The 22,981-nt window shown below is 39.5% G+C and overlaps 1 protein-coding gene across 1 annotated transcript in view; it reads left to right on the forward strand.

Moving 5' to 3' along the window:
• Nucleotides 1-21,548, forward strand: part of PTPRS (protein tyrosine phosphatase receptor type S) — a 207,897-nt gene extending 186,349 nt beyond the window's left edge. Inside the window, exons 25-35 of the mRNA XM_072113236.1 lie at nucleotides 6,174-6,297; nucleotides 7,759-7,934; nucleotides 8,698-8,817; nucleotides 10,328-10,482; nucleotides 11,676-11,961; nucleotides 13,414-13,592; nucleotides 13,668-13,794; nucleotides 17,226-17,351; nucleotides 17,624-17,778; nucleotides 18,819-18,954; nucleotides 19,664-21,548. Coding sequence (XP_071969337.1) covers nucleotides 6,174-6,297; nucleotides 7,759-7,934; nucleotides 8,698-8,817; nucleotides 10,328-10,482; nucleotides 11,676-11,961; nucleotides 13,414-13,592; nucleotides 13,668-13,794; nucleotides 17,226-17,351; nucleotides 17,624-17,778; nucleotides 18,819-18,954; nucleotides 19,664-19,732 — 1,653 coding nt within the window. The 3' untranslated portion in view covers nucleotides 19,733-21,548. The remainder of the gene's footprint in view (nucleotides 1-6,173; nucleotides 6,298-7,758; nucleotides 7,935-8,697; nucleotides 8,818-10,327; nucleotides 10,483-11,675; nucleotides 11,962-13,413; nucleotides 13,593-13,667; nucleotides 13,795-17,225; nucleotides 17,352-17,623; nucleotides 17,779-18,818; nucleotides 18,955-19,663) is intronic.
• The last annotated feature ends 1,433 nt before the right edge of the window (nucleotides 21,549-22,981 follow it).

A 22,981-nucleotide genomic window follows, 5' to 3' on the forward strand; every position in this document is an offset into this window, starting at 1 on the left:
GAAGGTACCTAGATGACGTGCTGGTCCTCTGGGAAGGTGATATCCCCACCTTGCATGACTTTGTCCACAGACTGAATAAGAACGACATAGCCATGAGATTTACCTCAGAAATTGACACTAACTCCATAAATTTCTTGGACTTAACTATCACAAAAGACCCAACTGGCCGCTTACAGACAACAATTTACCGAAAAGCAACAGCCACTAACAATCTGTTAAGCTGGAACAGTTGGCACCCACAACCCCTAAAGAAGGGAATTCCTACTGGACAGTACATAAGAGCAAGGCGGAATTGCTCTACCAAACTTGAATTTGAAAAAGAATCTCAGAGACTATACGAACGCTTCAGGGAAAGGGGTTACCCCAAAAAAACTCTTCACAAGGCATATCAAAGAGCCAAGGACACAAAAAGGGAGGATCTCCTAATAACAAGAACAAAACAAAACGAGCAACATCTAGTAAGATGCATAGGCACCTTCGATGCATGTTCACAAAATGTGATGGGAATATTGAGACTACTGTGGCCAATTCTTAGTCACGATAAAGACCTTAAAGAGGTCTTACCAATCTCCACCAGTATCACCTATCGAAAAATCTAAGGGATCTTTTGGTGCACAGTCACCTAACAGACAAAGTCTCTGAAGGCAGCAATTGGCTACAAAGCTCATTAAAGGGCACTTTTCCCTGTGGCACTTGTATTTTCTGCGAATAAATTCAAAAAACAAAAACCTTTACGAATCCAGTTGAAAACAGGTCATATGATATCAGAAAGTTTATTAATTGCAAAACCACAAACGTAATATATATAGCAAGATGTAATTGTCCCAAGCTTTATGTGGGAAAAACAGTGCAAGAATTGAGGAGAAGGATCTCAGCACATCTAAGCGCGACTAGAACTGGGAAAGACACCTCCCTAGCGAGACATATATGCCTGAAACACAATATGACACACCTAAAATTTTGGGGGATTGACACCCTCAAAACGGGCCCCAGAAGAGGAAACACAGATCGCCATTTGATGCAACTTGAAGCCAGATGGATATACCGTCTCAAAAGCCTTAGCCCGCATGGATTGAATGAGGGCTTTACATTCACACCATTTATATAGTGACATGCAATCCACCAATAAATTCATTACAGTAGATCGCAAAATAGATCTCGAACAGTCAATGGAGAAATACACTTCTGATACACTTTAACTGATTCCTCCACAATGATGTGTTAACAAGCAATTGATTGTCCCATCGAGAAATACACTTTGGAAACACATATGGGATCTACCTAAGTATTCTCATAGTAACTACAGATATGATAGAATACTATAAAATATGAAAGTTGGTTTGGTACAGGGCCACCCCTCTGGTGATCCACAATCAGAAAGCGACTACGACCTTTAAGATTCCCTCACAAAAACATGGGAGACACTTCTTTTTTCCCCCTATCGAGGCCCCCCAATATGGTGACATCCAGCTCCCTAATCACAAAAATGAACAGGATTGATCTAGCCGGCATCTTAATATATTGCACTACTACATTGTAAACAATGTTGTAAACAATATTGTTTACGCTGGATCAGTAAACACCTGCCGAGTCAAAAATCTGCTGTAAATAATAACAAATACTAAATAAGATGCAGCGCGTTCGTAACCACCATGGTGACTCTCTTAAAAAGAACAGGCACTGTCCGATTTTCAGTGATCTCTAATACTTACCGCTAGCTGTTTATGTTACCATGACCACAGCGGGCGCACAATGATGATGCAGCACCATACACATCCTTTAGACCAATTGCAGAGGCAGACCACAAAAAAAAAAAAAGGCGGTCCAACACCTGTGATGACAGCCCGACGTAGTTGCAACCTATTGGCCAACCTCTAACACCCCCCCGTCCCATGACATCACCAACCAAAGTTATAAAGCTGATGGGAGCACGCTGACAGCCTCAGATCAGCCCCGTTACCCCCTGAAGACGCCATCTCATGGCGAAACATGTCGGGGGGGCTGTTTGAATGTGTGCCAATTTTAGATTGAATGGTGTTCAAGGAAATGGATTAGATAGCTAGTAATGCCAGAAAACCGAGGTATTGAATAGTAGCAAGATTAGCAAGATTAGCAGCAATAGGAGTGTGAGTGTATTTGTGAGTGAATGAACAATTGAAAAACATCCAAGGGAGCGAACTCTATGTGTGTTTGCAAATAGAAAGCCAGTACTTAGCGCTGCCCCATTCTGCGGTCACCGCAGACCATTACGCATGGCTAAGACAATATCATTAACACTATGTACATCCAGCAAGTGACTGCAGCCTAGGGAATTATATGGTCTAAACACCCCGAAGTGTGAGGGGGTAGCTTTTGAGTGTGGACATACACTCCTAACAGTCAATACTCACCCTAATGCAAATGTGGTCAAGACTTGCTGTAAAATCCAACATTGTGTAGCCCCTAACTACCCTAAAAGGGTGTAATTAGCACAGGGAACCTTTCAATACTTACCTGTGTGCAACACAGAGAACTCTCCAATACCTACCTGTGGGTTCACAACTCCCTAACTTATACACAAAAAGGTAGTGCATCTCAATTCCTCACATTCCTCTCCTTGCTCAAAAGGAAAAATCAACATCTTCTCCCACCATTCCTATTTTTAATAAAAAAAAATTTTGTTTGTCTCTACACACTGGGAAAATATTCCCCATGGTTTAAATGAACGATTAATAAAAGTTATATTTTAACAAAATCATTACCAATATTGGTTGAAGGACCTCCTTGTTTGCAGAAATGCAAAATTTGTAAATAGACAGACGCAATTATGGCGCATAGTCCAACTAAGCACTGATACTCCTCTTTAATTGTCAATAAATATGGGCCAATGTTTTTCTTTTGTTGCAGAAATGAATATTGCAGATGATAATAGAAATCTTTGTAATACAGTTCATTAAGTAAAACAGTTTTTTGTGCTCCTTCTTTCTCCTTTCGTGTATTTGAAAGCTTTTGCATGTCCCACAGACTAATCACTTTACGATTCAGCTTATCTTTATGAACAGATAAGTCTTTTCAGTGATGGTCTACCACTAGATTTCAGCTGCCCTGTAAGCCGATCAGAAGCCCCAGAAATCAATGGAGTACCAGAACAGTTTTGGGGAACTTGCGATTCCCGTTCTGCTGATTGCAGGGGTCCAAGACTCCACGTGGATAGGGGATAAATATTATTAATGACAAATCCTCTTTACAAAAAGCTGATATATACAAACTGCTAAAAGTAGAAATAAGGGCAGAGAAAAAGGACACAGGAACAATTTTCTTTACGAACATATATAATAAAGTTTACTATTATCATCTGCATGATGCATTTCTTTAAAAAAATAGTTAAGTTTCACTTTGATTTTTGTCTCCTTCTGTAAACGTATGAGAAAAAAAATGTTAAATCATGAATGTTCTTTTTACTTTGGAATACCGTAATTAACATGAAAGACACTGTAACGTCTTTGAAGTGGTCTTCTCTGAGACTGCAACTACCTCTAAAATTAAGCTGAAACGCCACTTGTCACTGCTTCTGTGCTGAGGAATGGTCAGTATATTGAATGCATAGAACTCAGTAGTGAAAGGTCCTCTTTAAATGACATCTACCACATGCAAATGAGGGGCTCCAGGAACTATTAACACATATGGAGTCTGGAGCCCCTCAGGCTGATTTGCATAATTTGAAAACATTTTTTTTTATAAAAACCAGGGCATAAGAAGCTAAATGAAGAGCAGATCTTGCCAGAGGGAGCACTGACCAGTATGTCAGTGTGCTTAGTTTACAATCCTTCATCCTGGTGGTAGATGTGTATTAAAGGCAATCTACCATCAAAATCAAGCATAACAAACCTGGGACTATTAACTATAATTTTTCTCATGACCCCCTCCTTGCTGTAGCTTCACAGACTCTTCCATTGTGCAGGAGAATCTAACCCCTTTCCACTGTGTGAGATTAGAGCAGGCAGAGGGAAGAGGAAAGTGTTGAGGGAGCAGTGGGGGAGGGAGAGGCAGTGTAACAGTCTGTGCAGTGTTACAGATTTAGAAATTGATTTTGATGGTAAATTTCCTTTAAGTATTTAACTTTCTCTATTTATGGTTACAATTTTAATTTACAAATCTCAAACTGGAAATGGGGGTCCTGAAAGCCCTAATTTCTAGTAACAATGTTGGTTCAAAATCCTTTAGCACGTCAGCTGTTGGGAAACTACAACTCATACTTGTCGATTTGGTAGGTAATACAAGCACATAGTTGTTAATGCTGCTTTAGGCAACATGCATGTAAGGTGTTCTCTTCACTGGTCGTAAACAACAGATCCACAGCTTATTTGTCATCGGCATGTGAAGTATGCTCACATGCTGATGACAGCAATATATACAATACCTTATCATTAAGCTGTACCTGGAAAGTTGTCAAAACAATATCCCTTTCTGACATAACCTCTACCTACTGCTATTTTGTAGATATCTACTGTAAATTTGGCAGTTTTACATGTATGGTTGCATTCTGTTCTACTTAAAGGGGTTTTCCCATGAAAGAAAATTCTCAAATTTCAATCCCCTAGTGATGTTAAAACAATAAAGATAATTTTAAACCCTTTACTTCACAATTTAACTAAGTTTTATTGCTGTTTTAGCTCCTATCACTCCCCAGGCTGGTCAGTGCTGAATTCCAGGGTGTGGGCAGGAATTCTCTAAGCAGACACATTATGATCTATCTAGTTCTGTGAGCTGACAATGTGGTTAGATTATCAGGGTACAGGTTTATGTACACTTTAATTTAGCTTCTGAACATTCACTAGTATCTGACACATAGAAGGAGCGAGATGAGACAGATCAGAGATGATGGGATCCATTAGATGCCTATTGCACACAATGACAGCACTTTATCTTCCCAGATAAAGAACTTATCTGTCTGTAGCTTGTCGTTCTCTTTATGCTGCTGCCACCGGCAGTGTCAGTGTGCAACAGTGAGTGAGCTCCGTCCTGGACTGCAGGGGGTGGGCCTAGAGTGCAGAGAAAGAGAAACTCCACGGTCGTCACAGAAATCCAAGATGGTGTAAGTCAGAAGTTACAGGGCCGTGTCTAGGGGCAACTGAAATCGTGTACACCAGGAGTGATAGAGACAGGTTGGACTTATATATGTGAAATGCTGTATTTTTTTAATAGCAGTAAATTAGAAAATGTGTTATTTTGTTATCCTGAGAACATTTAAGAATCTTGTCTTCATGGGAATACCCCTTTAATAATCTATAAGCAAAGTGTGGAAGATTTATCAATCATGAACTGAATTTCCAGTAGTCTCATAGATCAATTCTCACAGTGCTCCCTATTTACTGCAAAATAAAACTATATTTCTGTGATAATGTCATATTTATCTGAGGTGATTCTTACTTAAACACATGTGATCATGTCAGCGTTCAAAGCAGTAAGGAATTTGGCCATTCTATGCTTAGAAGCAGTTCAAGGCCTCATACACATGACTGTATATGGCAGGAAAATGTCGGGATAGTTCACAGACGCAATTGTGGTCTATTTTGCACAGTCACGGTGTGTTGAGCATACCTTGTCTCAGCCCAGACTAGCTCCAATGGAGATTGGAAGTATGAGGAGTTCTTAACCCTCCGATCTCTAAAGGCCTTAAGGTGCTGCAAACTTTTGCGGCCCCTCCATGTACATGAGACCTGATTATATTGATTAGGCTGTATCAAAAACTCTAAATTCCCCCTTTTCAAACCTACTTAAAGGGAACCTGTTACATCTGCTGCCCCCCAAAAACCCCAAACAGTACCTTGTTCACCATTTAGCAACTATCCAATTTGTACAGGGCCAGCCCCGAAATCATAAGCACATTGTGCAAGCGCAAGATTGCCAAGAAAGACGACAGTAACGTCAGAGGCTTGTGGGTGGGTTAGCAGTCCATATGGCCATGAGGGATGAGAGGGTATGATTGAAAATGCTTATTAAAGGAATACATTTTCTATATATAAAAACTTCAATTAGACACTAGGAAAGTGATGAGCAAGGTTTGTGGCATTTGGGAGGAAATGGAAGTTACAGTTTATGCTTCCATAATTCAAAAAGTTTACGGGATATTGTGTGGTCGGAAAGATTACACATGCATAGAATTAATTTTCAGATTTTTTTCTTTATTCCAGTCCATTGATCCTGGCCAGCAATTCACTTGGGAACACTCGAATCTTGAAGTCAACAAACCGAAAAACCGCTATGCTAATGTCATTGCCTATGATCACTCTCGTGTCATCCTCATGCCAGTTGAAGGTACAAAATTGTTTATACCCATAACACATATGCTTTGTAAAATGTTAATATTTAACAAAGTGTATTCATATTATCTTGTTTCGATTATATTCTGTGTTTACCTACTAGAAAATTTGGTAAAAACAAAATCACACAAAAATTCAACCTATAATTCCCACAAGTTCTATTTAACATATTGTTGTTTGATACATCCAAACAACAATGAATACATTAACAGGCTCAGCAAAGGCTTACCGGTATCAGTGCCAGCAGCGATCGCGGGTGTTTTCTTGCTGATCATCGGCGGCAAAGCTGCTGGTGGCTTAAAAAATATGGTTGCGCATGGGCGCCGCCATCTTTCTGAGGATAGTCACTCCCCGTGACGTCATCGTAGTTTGGCAGTATATGGTAGGATCGATCAGACAACCTAGGGTTAAAGTACCCTAGGGAGTCTGAAAAATAGTAAAAATGAAAAAAAAAGTTTAAAAAAAAAATTATAATAAAAAAACCTAAAAATTCAAATCTGATATAAATCTAAATAAACAGTAAAAATCATAAACACATTAGGTATCGACACGTCCAAAAATGCCTGATCTATCAAAATATAATAACGGTTTTTCATTGCGTTTAACCCCGTAATAGAAAATCGCGCCCAAAGTCAAAAATGGCACTTTTTTGCCATTTAATAAAAAATAAAAAAATTCTATAAAAAGTGATCAAAAGTTTATAAAGCCCTAAAAATAATATCATTGAAAACATCATCAAAAGTCCCAAAAAATGACACCACCCACAGCTCCGTACACCAAAGTATGAAAAAGTTATTAGCGCAAGAAGACGGCAAAATAAAAAAAAAAATTGTAAATGTATGAAAACATTATAAAACCTATACAAATTTGGTATCTGGGTAATCGTATTGACCCAAAGAATAAAGTAGACATGTCATTTGGGTGTGAAGTGAAAGCCATAAAATCCAAGCCCACAAGAAAACGGCGCAAATGCGGTTTTTCACCATTTTCACTGCATTTGGAATTTTTTTTCCCGCTTCCCAGTACACGGCAGGGAATATTCAATGCCACCATTTTGAAGTGCAATTTGTTACACAGAAAACAAGCTGTCACACAGCTCTTTATGTGTAAAAATAAAAAAGTTATAGATTTTTGAAGGTGGGGAGTGAAAAATGGAGATGAAAAATCAGGAAAGTGCCTGGTCCTGAACCGGTTAAATTGTATGTAGAAATATAGTAGTCATATATTCTACATGGAAACTAGTACTCCATAGCTATAAAACATTAACATAGTAAATAAGATTGTAGAAAGATGCAGGTTCACCTTTACTAAAGTAAAACTCCTGTAACTCAGCAGCCGCACAGCATAGATAATCTCCCTTTCTGGCTTTATATCAGGTGACCCTTTTTAAGAGTTGTTTTTTTTTGTATTCTTAATTAGGTATTTGTTTTCTAATTATTACCTCTATTTACTTTAGGAATTCTTGGCAGTGACTACATAAACGCCAACTACATTGATGGTTACCGCAAACAGAATGCATATATAGCAACTCAGGGACCCTTGCCTGATACATTTGGAGACTTTTGGCGCATGGTATGGGAACAGCGCTCTGCTACTATCGTTATGATGACACGACTAGAGGAAAAGTCCAGGGTAAGTATTTCAACATTTGCAATTAACCTATTTTAATTTTGTACTCTTAAAGCATAACTAATCTGTAGTGGTTTGTAAAGAATGCAGGCCACATGTGGGGAGTACACAGCAGGAATTAGAGATGAGAAATACCTAGTCCTGTTGTTCTGCTCTCCCCTCGCTCTTCCCTCACATTTCCTGCAGTGTTGGAATTGATTGATGGTGCACATCCTCCATTCTTTAGTGTGTCAGGTCGGATGCCAGGGCCCCCTGACACTGTGGGCCCCATAGCAGCTAAAGAATCAAAAGTAGATCCGCTAGTAGATTCCTGATGCCTAGCTTTGCCCTAATCTTTATTTAACTAATCTGGAAACCTGACCTAACTTTAAAAAAACGTAATCAAAGTAATATGTAAATTACCTGCAGAGAGTACTGGGGCGTGGAGTTGCCTGGCCAGGCACCATGTGCAAATTATGCTCAACGCCCCAGTAGCCTTTGCAGGGCCACCCACTTACCAGTCCTTGGCATGCATCCTCTATCCCTATATGAAAATAGCCATATGCTATGATTAAGGGACATGTAGCCACCAACACAAGTTAGTATGTTTAGAGAGTCAAAAAGAAATCACAGGTAGAAGCACAGTAAAATAGGATGTATAAGGCTGGGTTAGACAAGTGAAAATGCTAAAGTAACACCTAGAAGATAGCCAGAATAAATGCAAGAGGATCAACCTAACCTGCATGAAAAAATGGTAATAACTCACAACTCAATTCCTTTCCTACAGGTGAAATGTGACCAGTATTGGCCAGGTAGAGGAGCAGATACATATGGAATGATTCAAGTGACACTACTGGATACTATTGAGCTGGCAACTTTTTGTGTACGAACATTTTCCTTACACAAGGTATGTTAAATGTCGAAAGCATATTTGGTTATTAGCCACACTGTAGGTAACAGTAATACAACAGGAAAAACATCAGCAGGAGCAGTATACACTATGGGGTAGATTTATCCTTTTTTTGCAATATTTGCAGCTTTTTTTGAGACATCTTATAGACTTTTCAAATGTAAGCGGCGCAAAGTACGCCTTATTTTGTTTAGGAATCCAGATGTTTTTCCTAATTTATGATATGCAACTTTTTTTAAGTGTATCAAAAAAGTCTCAAAATTGCACCTTTACAGAGGAGGCGTAGATGACCAAAAATAAAAACAATCACACATGTGATAAATCAACTTCTTTTTTAGTTCTAAAATATAGGTAAAAAAAACTTCCTGCGTATCTGTATATGTTGTGGATTGTCATGAGCAAAATCTGCCTCCAATATGAGTGGTTCTTATCCAGATTTTCTCCATGCGTTTTTTTGGCTGAGGAAATTCTGCTTGGAAACTGCATATTGATGCAGATTTTCACTCTCCCATGTTATAAAAATTGTGTGCAAAAATGTGTGAGGTAGCAAAAGAAAAGTAACATGATCATTATTTTATTTTCCGCGCTGAACAACAATTTCACCGAAGAAAAAAACACATTGGGGCTCATCTACTAAGGGTTCGCGGAGTGCATTTTCGTCTGGTCTCCTGACCATTTCCATTTTGCGCCGCATTGCACGCATTCAGATTTTGGCGCATCGGCGCTAGCTTGCTCACGACACAAATCGGGGGGGGCGGGCCGTCGGACAACCTGACGGATTCGAATTACCCGTGGGATTTAACATTTAGAATTGTGTCGCAAGACACGCACTTACAAGCACCGGGAAGAAGAAGGTGAACTCCGGCAGGGAGGTGACATTTTCGTCGGACCGTCCGAATCGGAGATCGCGACAGGACCAGATAAATAGTAAAATAAGTTAATTTGCCCCATTGTCTACATAACTTTTACCTAATCACATTCACTTTAATGCTAATATATTACTTGGTAAATTTTCCACACCAAAATCTGTGTGTAAAATCCACATGGAGCCTGTAAGGTGTGGAGATAGCCTTTTTACGAAAAGTCACAAAAATATGAAAGTCTCAAAAACAAGCCTCCAAGAATGAACACATCTATGTAAGCAAATTTTGACGTTAGACTATTTTGGTGTAAAATAGAGACATTTTAGGCAGAAAACAACCATGCAAAATATAAAAAATTAAGATAAATCTGCCCCTACATATTTACAGGCAACATTAACCGGCTGATGAAAACCTGTTTTACACAAATAGCACTGGGATAAAAAAAAAAAGATTTCCAAAGAGTTAGGTTCATGGTACTGTATGTTGGAATCCACATACAGTATAGTATATTTAAAATAATTTTTGCCCAGTTTACATGAGCAACATTTTAAGGTTAGGATAGTAGTTCTGCTAGTTCTCCTATAGGCTGTTTCTCTTTCATTGACTGTGGAACAGATTACCACTAAAATAGTCCTTCTTTACAGAATGGTTCCAGTGAGAAGAGAGAGGTACGACAATTTCAGTTTACAGCTTGGCCAGATCACGGAGTCCCTGAATACCCAACTCCATTCCTGGCATTCCTCAGAAGAGTAAAAACTTGCAACCCACCTGACGCAGGACCCATTGTTGTACACTGCAGGTATTAAGAAATTGCGATCTGAAAAAATCTTTCTGCTGTAGGTTTTTTACACACTGGACAATTCAATTTATTATGGTGCAATTGCATTAAAGGGAACCTATCACCAGGGACCTAATTTTTACTAAAGACAGATTACAGAAGCCCATTACACCTCCATTGCATATATCCCTTTCTGCCTTCTCCTAGCACTTGCATTATAATATAATTGTGTGTTTTAACATACCTGGCTTCCTGACAGAATCCTCTGTGTAGTCCCAGGGGTTGGGCTTTGGATGTATTTCAAAAAACAACATGTAACATGTCTGTGCTGCAGACTGCTCAGCTCTAAGTCCCCACCTTTGTGCATGGAGGCTGCATAGTCACTTAGTGAAAATTCTTGCGCAGTCCTTCACTGCTTCTACACCAGAAAAATATGCGTTTGTGTAAAACTTTAACAGAATGTTAACACAAAATTCATTGTGTTAACATTGTGTATATACATATATATATACCGTATACCGGACTATAAGGCACACAAAAAATCCTTTGATCATCTCAGAAATCAAAGGTGCGCCTTATAGTCCAGTGCGCCTTATATATGCACAGGTCTGCCACCTGCTGGTCATTCATCCTTACAATCAGGTGCCCCTTATAATCCGGTGCGCCTTATATATGAACCTAGACGTTTTAGCAGGCATTTATTGAAGGTGCGCCTTATAATCCGATGCGCCTTATGGTCCGAAAAATACAGTATATATAATATATATACCACATGTGAAAGCAGCCCAAGAGCGCAGAGACCGAAGCTGCTGGAGCCAAAAAGTAGGTTTCTGTCATCCAAAATGCTTTACTCATATTAATACATCAGTACCCCTCTACTACATAATATAAACCTTATTCTTTCGCCCCTAGATAGACACATCTATCTTTAGGTGCACCTAGTGAGCACCAGTCTTTTTTTCTAAATAGTTTTCTGATTGTCAGATTCATCATAGTGGGTTAGCCTTCTTGTTAAAGGAAATCTACCAACCATGATACAGTAGGGTCTTGTGTAATGTATCATATGGTCATGCATAAAGGAAATTAAAAAAAACAAATGGGTTTTGTAAGGAACGGATTAAAAAAGCAGAAAAGGTTTTTTTCTCTTTACTTTTTTACTCTTTACTAGAAGAAATCTGGATTTGGCTAAAGTACGTAATATCCTTTTCTTCTAGTGCCGGTGTTGGGAGAACTGGCTGTTTTATTGTCATTGATGCAATGCTGGAGAGAATAAAGCATGAGAAAACTGTCGATATATATGGTCATGTGACATTAATGCGCTCACAGAGAAACTATATGGTCCAGACAGAGGACCAATACAGCTTTATTCATGATGCCTTGTTTGAAGCTGTGGCATGTGGGAACACGGAAGTCCCAGCGAGAAATCTGTACACATACATTCAGAAACTAGCCCAGATTGAAACAGGAGAACATGTAACAGGCATGGAGTTGGAGTTTAAGGTAAGAACCACTGTACACCATGGGAGTCATTTACCGTAGAATTTATTTTTTTTGTTTGTGCCTAAATTTGCTACTTTTCCTCTCGCCTAGCAAAGTCAGTATTGCGCCTGGTATATCTGTAAAATCCACATGTGATCGTATTAAAAATTTGCAATATTGGCTAAAATTGTGGTTAAAAGGTCGCAAATAAACTAAAGTCTTGATCAGACATAGGAAAATCTTTTAGAGGAAGTTGTAGAAGAGTTTGAGACTTTTGTGCGACTTTTTAATAAAAAGTTGCAAAAAACCCATAGAATCAGCTGCCTGATATTTTAACCTCTAATATAACTCAAACAAGTCCAAAACCTGGAAAAAAAATTAAAAAGACACGCATGAATGTTTTGACTAAAGATAAATGAACACCCCCCCTTATGAGTTATAATCTGAGCATGTTCCTTTACTCATAAAACAAGTGGACTGACCTAATCTTCCCACATACATAGCATCCCAGGCCATTAAAATTAACAAAAAAAAGCATAACATATTTCACATCAGCATTTTGGAATGTATGTCAAGTCAGAAGGAAGGATCATTAATCAACTGGCTTTCACCATTGCACATATATAGGCCTGGCTGCAATATTTGTCCTAGCTTTTACCTGTAGACTCAATAGGGCAGATTTAATAAAGAGGACCTGTCACCCATAAAAAGGCACTCGGAGCTGCTTACTGAAGTAAGCAGCTCTTAGTGGTACAACAGATGTAGCAGTGTTACACTGCAGACACTGACGAACTGTACAATAGAAACGACGGACCGCGCTGGAAGCTGCTTCTCTCCCGGACCCCTTCCCACTCCATAGGCCGGCAGTGACTGCTTCATGCGGCCCCCTCATGGATACGCCCGAACGCTTATAGCACAGTCTTGTGTTTCTATTGTACAGCGCTGCAGTGTCTGCTAGCATTAACTGAGGTTTCTGATAAAGCTAGCAGTGTGACACTGCTACATCTGTTATAGCACTTGGAGCTGCTTGTGTCTTTTATGTGGTGTTTTTTTGTAGTGCAATAATGAGGCATCTCTTTTCTGCACTATTACTGTTCAATGACAATATTCATGGTTATGTTTAAAAGTTAAAACAAGGCTAAATAAAGCTTTACACCTATTACAAAAGATACTATTTAGGGTATGTTTACACCATATGCAGATTATGATGAGTATTCTGCAATATATTTTGTTGGTCACCTATCATTATTATAGGTGATCAAAATCAGATCGGCCATGGGGGGGAGGGGGGGAACTTATATTTTATTTTATTTCGTACATAGATAGTTGTAAGATAGAATTCCAAGTCAAGAAATATTTTTTAAAAAATCATAGATTTGCCAATTCTTCTTAATGCAGCTGTTATCAGATTAGTGTAGATGAATCCATAATTTTTTGTTAATGAAGTAATGAATATGTTTTATGCATTTTCAGCGCCTTGCCAATTCAAAAGCTCACACTTCCAGATTCATCAGTGCCAATCTTCCATGCAACAAATTTAAGAATCGCCTTGTGAACATCATGCCATATGAAACGACAAGGGTTTGTCTGCAACCAATCAGAGGAGTTGAGGGGTCAGACTACATAAATGCCAGTTTCATAGATGGATACAGGTATGCTGGTCTTTGTATGCCACCCAGTCATGACTTTTATTTATTTTTGTACTTATACATTGTCTTTCATTATAGGCAACAGAAAGCTTACATTGCAACACAAGGGCCACTTGCAGAAACCACTGAAGATTTTTGGAGAATGCTATGGGAAAATAATTCCACAATTGTTGTAATGTTAACAAAACTTAGAGAAATGGGCAGAGTAAGTTACCTATTATTATATAAGTGAACCTTTCAAAAGCCGTACTAGGGGCCCCAGTATAAAAGATTACCTGTGTTCGTCAGATTCTGTCAAGAAATAGCGGAACAAATAGCGCAGTAGCCAGCTTTTTTTCCACTAATATAAGAGAATTGTAACAAAAGGCAACCTTCTTTACATTGCAGTCAATGGGGAGGGAATGTGAACAGAGAATTTCTGTTAATCTGCCTTTCTTTGTTTCAGTCTCCTAAAGTGGACCTGAAATGGATACTGTAGGGCTACAATACATTATGTCACTCCACAACAAAATCTTGGGTTTAGGACAGGTTTAATTTTCCTTCGCAAAGTTTTTGCTCCTTGCCTCTCAAATTCTGCAGCAGAGAAAGTGCCTACGGCCGCCTTTTGCCCCCCGCACCTAACTCCACCACCTACATAGTACAATACCCCCATAACTGCCTCCCATTTTCCCTTCACATTATGCTCCCAACTCACATAGTGCTACCAGCTCAGTAATGATGGGAATTCCGGCTCTTCTAAGTGAGCTGGCTCATTAGGCTTTGCTCACTAAAAAGAGCCAGCTCTTCAGGCTCGTGAACAATTCTTTATTAAATGTATAATAGGGAGCCGCAGACCAGTCAGTCACCCCACACCACTTTTAACCCGATTTTATCAGGTTAAAGGGGGCATGGTAAGCCATTTAGGGCGGGATTTGGGAAGCTAATAGCTCACTGAAGTGAGCCGGCTCACGTTGTTCATGCTAATGAGCCGGCTCTTTGAGCTGTAGTGATGGTTCGTTCATGAACGAGCCGGCACAGTGTCTAGACTTGCTGTAGCATTGTGAACTACATGTGCTGTACTGTGCAGGCAGCAGAGCTATGTCCTTCTTTCTGAGGCTTCTGCTTTTGATCCACTAATAGTAGCATAAAAGAGGTTGGGGTCTCCTACATTATTAAGGTCACATCTGCAGCTAAGTTTGTCAGGTTCTGTCAAGCCAGCAGTCCAAGTTGTTTTTTCCACTAAATAATATGGAAGCATGACGGAAGCTGCCCTGCATACAGCATATACCTATTACACACATATAAATGTACTCACATAAATACATTGCATAAAGCATATGCCTATTACACACCCATATGGATGCAGCATATACCTATTACACAAGCATATATGTACTCAAATAAATACATTACATACAGCATATACCTATTACACATGTATATAATACATACTCACGTACATAAAGTATACACCTATTACACACACACATAATATGTACTCACATAAATACATTACAAACAGCATATACCTACTACACATACATATAATAAAGACACATGTACATAGTAACCCCACATACTGCATATCCATATAATTACAATTACATACATCTATTACACATAATTAACATTACTCACACATATATTCCCTTCACACAAACACATTATGCATATTTAGCAGACATGCTGTAAAACACAGACATACACATATAATTGTAACACCCCTTTGGCCACCCTCTGTAGGCTGGTTGTGTAGTTCTCAGCTCGATATGATGCAGTGGCTCCGCCAAGTCCTGGTTTGATTGGAGCGCTTAAGGAATGTAGACGGGATTTCCTTTACTGCCAGGGGTCGACTTGGGAAACCCCTGCCTAGCTAAGATACACACTCACTCCAGATTTATTAAGGAAAGGGGGACACACCGGAAGATATTGACTGGATAAAGGAACACACAAGTAAATTAATTGCTGGGCTCTCACTTCTCTGACTTCAGGACGAGATGGCTCCTGCCTCCCGTCTATGGTTGCTGTCTCTCTTTCTTTCTCCCACAATTCCCAGCCCCCCTCAGCCCCTCCTCCCCCTGCTATATATCCTATAGGCTGAAGCTTAGGGGAAAAGAAAGAGCAATTGTTCATGGGAGATGTAGTCCAACTTCCCTCAGCACCATTGTCTGCCGCTGTATACTCCTGTCTGTAGTCAACAGCAGCAGGACCGGTTTCCTCTGCATAACGTACACAGTCACACATATACTCATGTATATTAGTTCACACACATGTACAAATACATACATACAAATACAGTTACATACTTACCTCTCCTGTTGATAAACTGTAGGTGGACCTGTGTGGATCTTTCACAAGGGGCACAGGGCTGCTCCAGCAACTAAGTCACTGCACGGCTCCTTCCTCACCGTCCCGACAGCTCGCTCCTAGTAGCTGGAATCACAGTGCACACCAAGGGCCTGTAGCATTTCCTCCATGTTAGTGGGGTGTCCATACCTCCCAAGCGTCCCGCATTCGATGGGACAGTCCTGGTTTTTGAACCTTGGTCTGCCGTCACAGACAGCTGGGAGAATGTGTCAGGTTCCCTGTTTTTCCCCTGCATTGTTCTGCCTCCTCCTAGTCCCGTACATAAGAGCTGCAGAGCATCGAAACCAGGAGGAGGCAGGATCAGCCTTTGCTACCTCCTCACATGATGTCTGCACGAGTCATGTGAGGAGTCTGCTCCGCCCCTTCCACGAGTCAGTCGGAGCACAGGAGAAGAAGTGACTGCAGCAGGGGCAGGGGAGGCTACAGGAGGAGGCTACTGGAGGAGGAGGCTGGGGGACAGGAGGAGGATAGAGGACAGGGGGCGGGCTGGAGGACAGGAAGAGGCTGGAGGCTGCTGAAGGACAGGAGGAGGCTGGAGGACAGGCGGCTGTAGGACAGGTAGAGGATAGAGGACAGGGGGCTGGAGACAGGAGGAGGATGCTGGAGAAGAAGGAGGCTGGGGGATAGGAGGAGGATAGAGGACAGGGGGGGCTGGAGGATAGGAGGTGGCCTGGAGACAGGAGGAGGATGCCCTAGAAGAAGGAGGCTGGGGAACAGGAGGAGGCTGGAGGACAGGAGGAGGCTGGAGGACAGGAGGAGGCTGGAGGACAGGAGGATACTGGAGCAGGCAGGGGGACAGGAGGAGGAGGCTGGAGGACAGGAGAATGCTGGAGGAGGCTGGGGGACAGGGGGCTACAGGAGGAGACTGGAGGACAGGGGCCCACAGGAGGAGGCTGGAGGACAGGGGGCTACAGGAGGAAGATGGAGGACAGGAGGCCACAGAATGAGGAGGATAGAGAACATGGACCACACCATGTGAGGAGGGGTATGGGTAGGAGAACATATTGTATTATGTATAAATTTGGGGAGATAAATAAAAGTGGAAAACCAAATGCAAAGGGAGGTGAAAATTAAAGAGGGGTTTTACATGCCCCCCGCCTCAAGTAGGCCCTCCCAGCAGCTTTGGGCCCTGGGACTGGCTGGGGTAGGCTATACATAACCATGATGCCAATACTTGTTGTATTCAGAGATTTTAAAGACAATATAATTGATGAATAGTTGAGTTTAGTTTGTCTTTTCCTGATCCCTTTATTTGCTTTGCTTCTAAAAATGTTTGTTTATTTTTTGCAGGAAAAATGTCATCAATATTGGCCTGCTGAGCGCTCTGCTCGTTACCAATATTTTGTAGTCGACCCAATGGCCGAATATAACATGCCCCAATATATCTTGAGAGAATTTAAAGTCACGGATGCGAGGGTAAGTTTACAAGATGTTCAGTGACTCGGTGTTCAGTACATATTTTGGAACTTCTCATAATTTGTGTCATAGGTAAAAGTATAATACGATGATACAGCCGTGAGTGTCGGTGGTAGCTAAATGGATTCAGATTTCTGTTGCTGTTTTAAGATAACTGCATTTCACATTTGATTTATCGAAAAATGCACGCCCACATTCATAGTTAGTGAAATATCCAATAACAAATCAAGTGGTTTCACAAGTGTGTTTGTTTTATTTCTTTCTTTGTACAGGATGGCCAGTCTCGCACAGTACGGCAGTTTCAGTTCACTGATTGGCCAGAACAAGGTGTGCCAAAATCAGGTGAAGGTTTCATCGATTTTATAGGCCAAGTGCACAAAACAAAGGAGCAGTTTGGGCAAGATGGTCCTATTTCTGTTCATTGCAGGTATAAATAAAAACAGACATTTAAAAAATGTTTTTGATTGCCGTTATTTTTACCATGTCATAAACAGCAAAACAAATAAATATGTTACTGCTTCTGGAAGAGCAATTAAAAAGAAGAAGGTAGTAGTCTAGCATGTGACCTCCATAACCAGGTCACATATCTGTAGACCAAAATCTGGAGAACCAGTTGAGGCGTTTAACTTTTATCTGCACCACAATAAAACTGTACCTCATGTTGTCATTCAGGATGTACAGGGAGGGTGTCTGCTCTAATTAACAGTAGTCATCTGCTTTTCACTGCTGTGATTGATGCTGACACTAATCATGGCACATAACCTATTAGGTGCCACATTTGACCCTGCCCACTGCACCTAAACATTGTCAGCGTATTGCGGATGCTGATTGGTTACCAAGACCACCAGGAGTGTCCCAGAGCCTTTCAGGCGTGTCATTTAGGGGTTTTCCGATCTGGGCATTCACATGTAATTTTATTCATTTGTCATATGTAAACATTTCTTCAATTGGTTATGGTTATTGGTCTTATTAAAAATAACGTTCCTGTGTAAAGATAATTTCTCCTAAATGTAACCATGTTGTCCATTAGGAACCAGATAGCTTCCTCTGATACGACCACCCTGCACTAGACATACGCTAATAAGTCCTGCCTGACCTCCTGGCTTCAGCAATCATTACCACAGGATGTCTGTGGGTCATGCAGGAACTCCTGGACATTTCATATTCAAACACCTTTTGTTTCTTTGTGCAATCCCTCCAGCAGAGGTGGTCGTATCCAAGGAGTCAGTCTTGTTTCTAAGGGACTATATCACTACAATTATAAGAATTCACCTTCACACAGGTACATTTTTTCAATAACATCTAATTGAAAAAATGTTTATATATGGCAGATTACTTAAATTGAATTTGAATACCCAGATGAGAATACCCCTTAAATGTACAGCTAAAATACATAATAACTCTGCATACCAGTTATTTGCACTTTTTGTTTTTAAAGGTTTAATTGCATTTTACCTTTTTTTCTAGTGCTGGAGTTGGAAGAACAGGGGTATTTATTACCCTTAGTATAGTCCTAGAAAGAATGCGTTACGAGGGGGTGGTAGATGTATTTCAAACTGTAAAGATGCTGCGAACTCAAAGACCTGCAATGGTGCAGACAGAGGTATGATTGGGAAAGTCATCTTTTGATTGTATGTCTAAAAGGTTTTTTTGATGTGTTTATACAGGACCGTTTCCTACAAAAAAAAACAGGGGATGCCACTGTCCAGGGTGCTAGCCACCACAATAGTACTCTGTGTAGTCAGCAATGGCCGCTTAAAGGGAGTCTCCCACCTCCCTTAAGCATTTAATTCAGAAAGGCAGGGCACATACCTCTTTCTTATGAATCATTACCAAGACTGAGGTATGTTCCTTATAAACATTACAGGTAGCACAATATCTGTGCCTAATTATAATATGTTTTTTTTCATTATGACTTCATGGAGAAGGCTAGATTTTAGAGAAATATTTTTACACTCTGTAATTTATCAAGAATTCATCAGGAAGGGGGAGGCCTGTTTTGGTGCAAGGCGCTATATCTATATAATTCAGAATTTAATACAATGGGATGCACTATATTATCATTAATACAGTGCATCCCCATAATAACAATATTTTAATTAATTTTGGGGGCACAGTACATAATTTAAAATGGAATGGTCATTATATATACTATAAGTCATTCTGGGGAAGCACCACCTATACAATTTCAGGGGACGTGGGCCTGCGTATATTCACTCTCCTTGGTGATTTCCCTGGCATGTCTCCTGTATTTAAGTTGTGTGGTGTACGGCATGCATTCATTCTAATATTTAATATCATCTCTGTCTTAGGATGAATACCAGTTTTGCTACCAGGCTAGTTTGGAGTATCTGGGCAGCTTTGATCACTATGCAACATAAGAAGCCATCTAAAAGAACACGGTCAACCACAGACGTCATTGCAGTTTCTGCTGACCCCTTTTAAAGGCCTGAACTCATAAACTGAAAGACTCTCGCACCAGGGGTGGGAGGATAACACATTTTTACAGATGTCACATTCAGAACTCTATGGTGTAAAGAGACTTTCTCAGACTTGGGTGACTTCTATTTTAAAATGCTTTTAATGTGATACTTCAATCACTGTTCTTGAATATACATGGATCTTGTACCAAAAGTGGTAATCCCAGCTTGTGTAACAATGTATGTTCTTTCATAAGAGGATAGCAGGAACTGATGTTGCATCCTTGAGGCTCATCTTATTTTCAAACTCTTAAAGTAGAACTGTTCAGACAGAATAACTGCAATGTTTGTGATCTGGTAAACTTAGAGTTATTTATGCGTGTGTTGTAACTTTACTAAGAGCCCTTGAAGAAAAAAGATGAAATTAAACAGACTCATGGTGGAAACCATGGCTAAACAAATTGATATTTACCCAGTGAGCCACCACTACCGGCCTCTGCCTTGCAACATTCCTAGAAATTGTGGTTGTTTTTATTACTAACAATTTGCACATATCTTTATTTAAGCTGTAAAGAAGGTTTCAGCCTATCTGATCTCTCCTAGAAGATTTGACATAAAATGCTTAATTTTCTTAAAGTTCCTTGGTTGGTTGTATATTAGAGAGGAGATTGGGTAGGAATCTGCTGCACCCAGATGTCCAGCAGTTGAGTGACTGTGGCCAATTATGTGTTTTTACTTATTTATTTTTTATTAATATCATTTTTTTAACGTCCACAATGCAGTGTGTTCTAAATCCAAAGTGCAGCTTGTATATTTCAAAGTTTCAGTAGCTTGCTTTTAAGTATTGTATCTGTATCCATTCAAGTGACATTCAATTAGACCCCTTTTTATATTGTATTGCCTTTTTGTAAAGAGAAAACTATCAATGTAATGAAGAGACATTCTACAGTTCATATTCTGTTCAAAGACTGTCTATTTTTTCACTGTAGAGATGTAATAAGCGATGGCTACTAAACACACCAGTGAGCTGCTCTCCTTCAGTCTACTTTTTCTACTCCTTAATATAAATTCCATCAGATTGTTCATAGAGATTAGAGACAATTTAGCACAGCATTCCACTTGACTATGGAACTTGGGCTTATAATAAATGTACCAAAAATATTTATTTACTTAAAAAGAAAAGAAAAAAAAAACTAAAGAAAAACAATGTAAATAGAATCAGATACAATTCAACTCACAAGCCCCTTCACACTTTTGTCAGTGCACTTCATTTGTGTGGCTCATAGAAGTTTTTAATGTCCTTCTTTTAGGAGAGAAGAATTGAGGGGGAAAAAAATCGGTTCTTTTAGATAATCTTCTAAATCCTTGAACTGTAAACATTTGCAGGCACTCAATTATAAATGAATCGACCAACATTTAAAATAATGCAGGAATGTGTGTAATGCAGAAATGTGCGTATTTTGTAAGACTTCTTTCAATGTAGAACAATCTGCTATTCCCATAAAATAAGGAACCACTGTAACTTCAGAAACAACACTCAGAATGTACAGAATGGACATTGAAAATAATTATTGGGGAAGAGACATAGAGTCACACGACAGTGGTCGCTGCATTCAGAAACACTGCAACTACATTGGAAAACTAAATTCAGTCCTCTGTTCATCTCGTAAAGTGCAACTGTCAAATTTATAACTGTAATTGAAACAGCAATGAAATGTGATTTACTCACCATAATGTATGTAGAAATATCAACTTTGTATTAAAGAAGTCAAAATGATTTATATGACTAGTATGCTTTCTGCTAATGTGCTTCAAATGACAGGCAAGAACATGATACACGTGGCCTAGAAAAGCAAAGTATGTGTTTTGTACACAGGAATCAAGGCCCCAGTTCCCACACTTGGGAATGCTTGGTAGGAAGAAATCTTTATGTCAACAAAGTTGAAAACTTGATTGTTCTCCTTAACCACTTTCTGCAAATGGATGTATTTGTATGTCCAAATCAGCAGGAAATGTATCTATAATAAAAACAAAATATTTTGTAAAATGTTTTAATAATAAATAAATACAGGCAGTCCCCTCGACATTTGGATTTTCAACATGTTGTGCTGACATGGGAACAAGGATTATTAATAAAGCTCTATTACGGAAACCATACTGCTGATCGCTGCAGCCTGGGATTAATGTATGTAAGCATCTAGAGAGCTTCATCAGATGTCACAGTCAGCATCTGTAAGTAGGAGTCATTTTATGACAGGTGTCCTCAAGTTGGGGACTGTCTATATACACATGTTTGCTATTGAGGTGCCCCAAACAACCTTAACCCTTAAGGACGCAGCCATTTTGTAGCTTAATTCCAAAAAGTATTCAAAACATATTTGGGGTTTTCTATTTTTTCTTGTTTTGGAATTTTCTATTTTTTCTTGTCTAGTGATACTCTAAACTACCCAACAGCACAGCTTTCAGAAATCATCTGCAGGTGGGAAGTGTTTGTTGAGTAGCCCCAATTATTTCTATTTTGTAGCTTAAGGCTGAGTCCCATTTTTTGTATTCTGACATGTGTCGCTTTATATGGTTATAACTTTTGAACACTGTTACTTATCAAAGCGATTCTGAGATTGTTCCCCCCCCCCCCCCATGTTGTACTTCATTTTAGTGGTAAATGTTGGATGATAAGTTTTGCGTTTATTTACCAAAAAAAGAAAAATGATGAATTTTTTAAAAAATTTGCCATTTTTGAAATTCAAAATCACCGCGTTTTCAGGCAGATAGATTTACCACCTAAATAAGTTGCTGAATAACATTTCCCATATGTCTACTTTACATTTTCATAATTTTTGAAATGTCTGGATAATTTATTTTGATGTCACGCGGCTTACAAATCGAATATCCATTTTCCGTATTTTCAGAATTGACCATTTTGGGGATTAATACCATTTTGAATGAAATTTTACATATTTAGCATCAAAATCCCCCTATATAACCAACCCATTTTTAAATCTGCACCCTTCAAACTATCAAAAACAGATTTTAGGAAGATTGTTAACCCCTTGAGATCTTCATTGTAATTGAATCAAAATGGAGGTGAAATTTAGAATGGTCAAATTGCGCCCTTATACGTTCATTTAGCTCTAACATTTACACATTTCCAAAAGATAAAAAAAGAAAACCCACCATACAATATGTGCAGAGACATGTGGCCATTACTTG

The sequence above is a fragment of the Engystomops pustulosus genome, chromosome 1, assembly GCF_040894005.1.
Source record: "Engystomops pustulosus chromosome 1, aEngPut4.maternal, whole genome shotgun sequence".
NCBI lineage: Eukaryota > Metazoa > Chordata > Amphibia > Anura > Leptodactylidae > Engystomops > Engystomops pustulosus.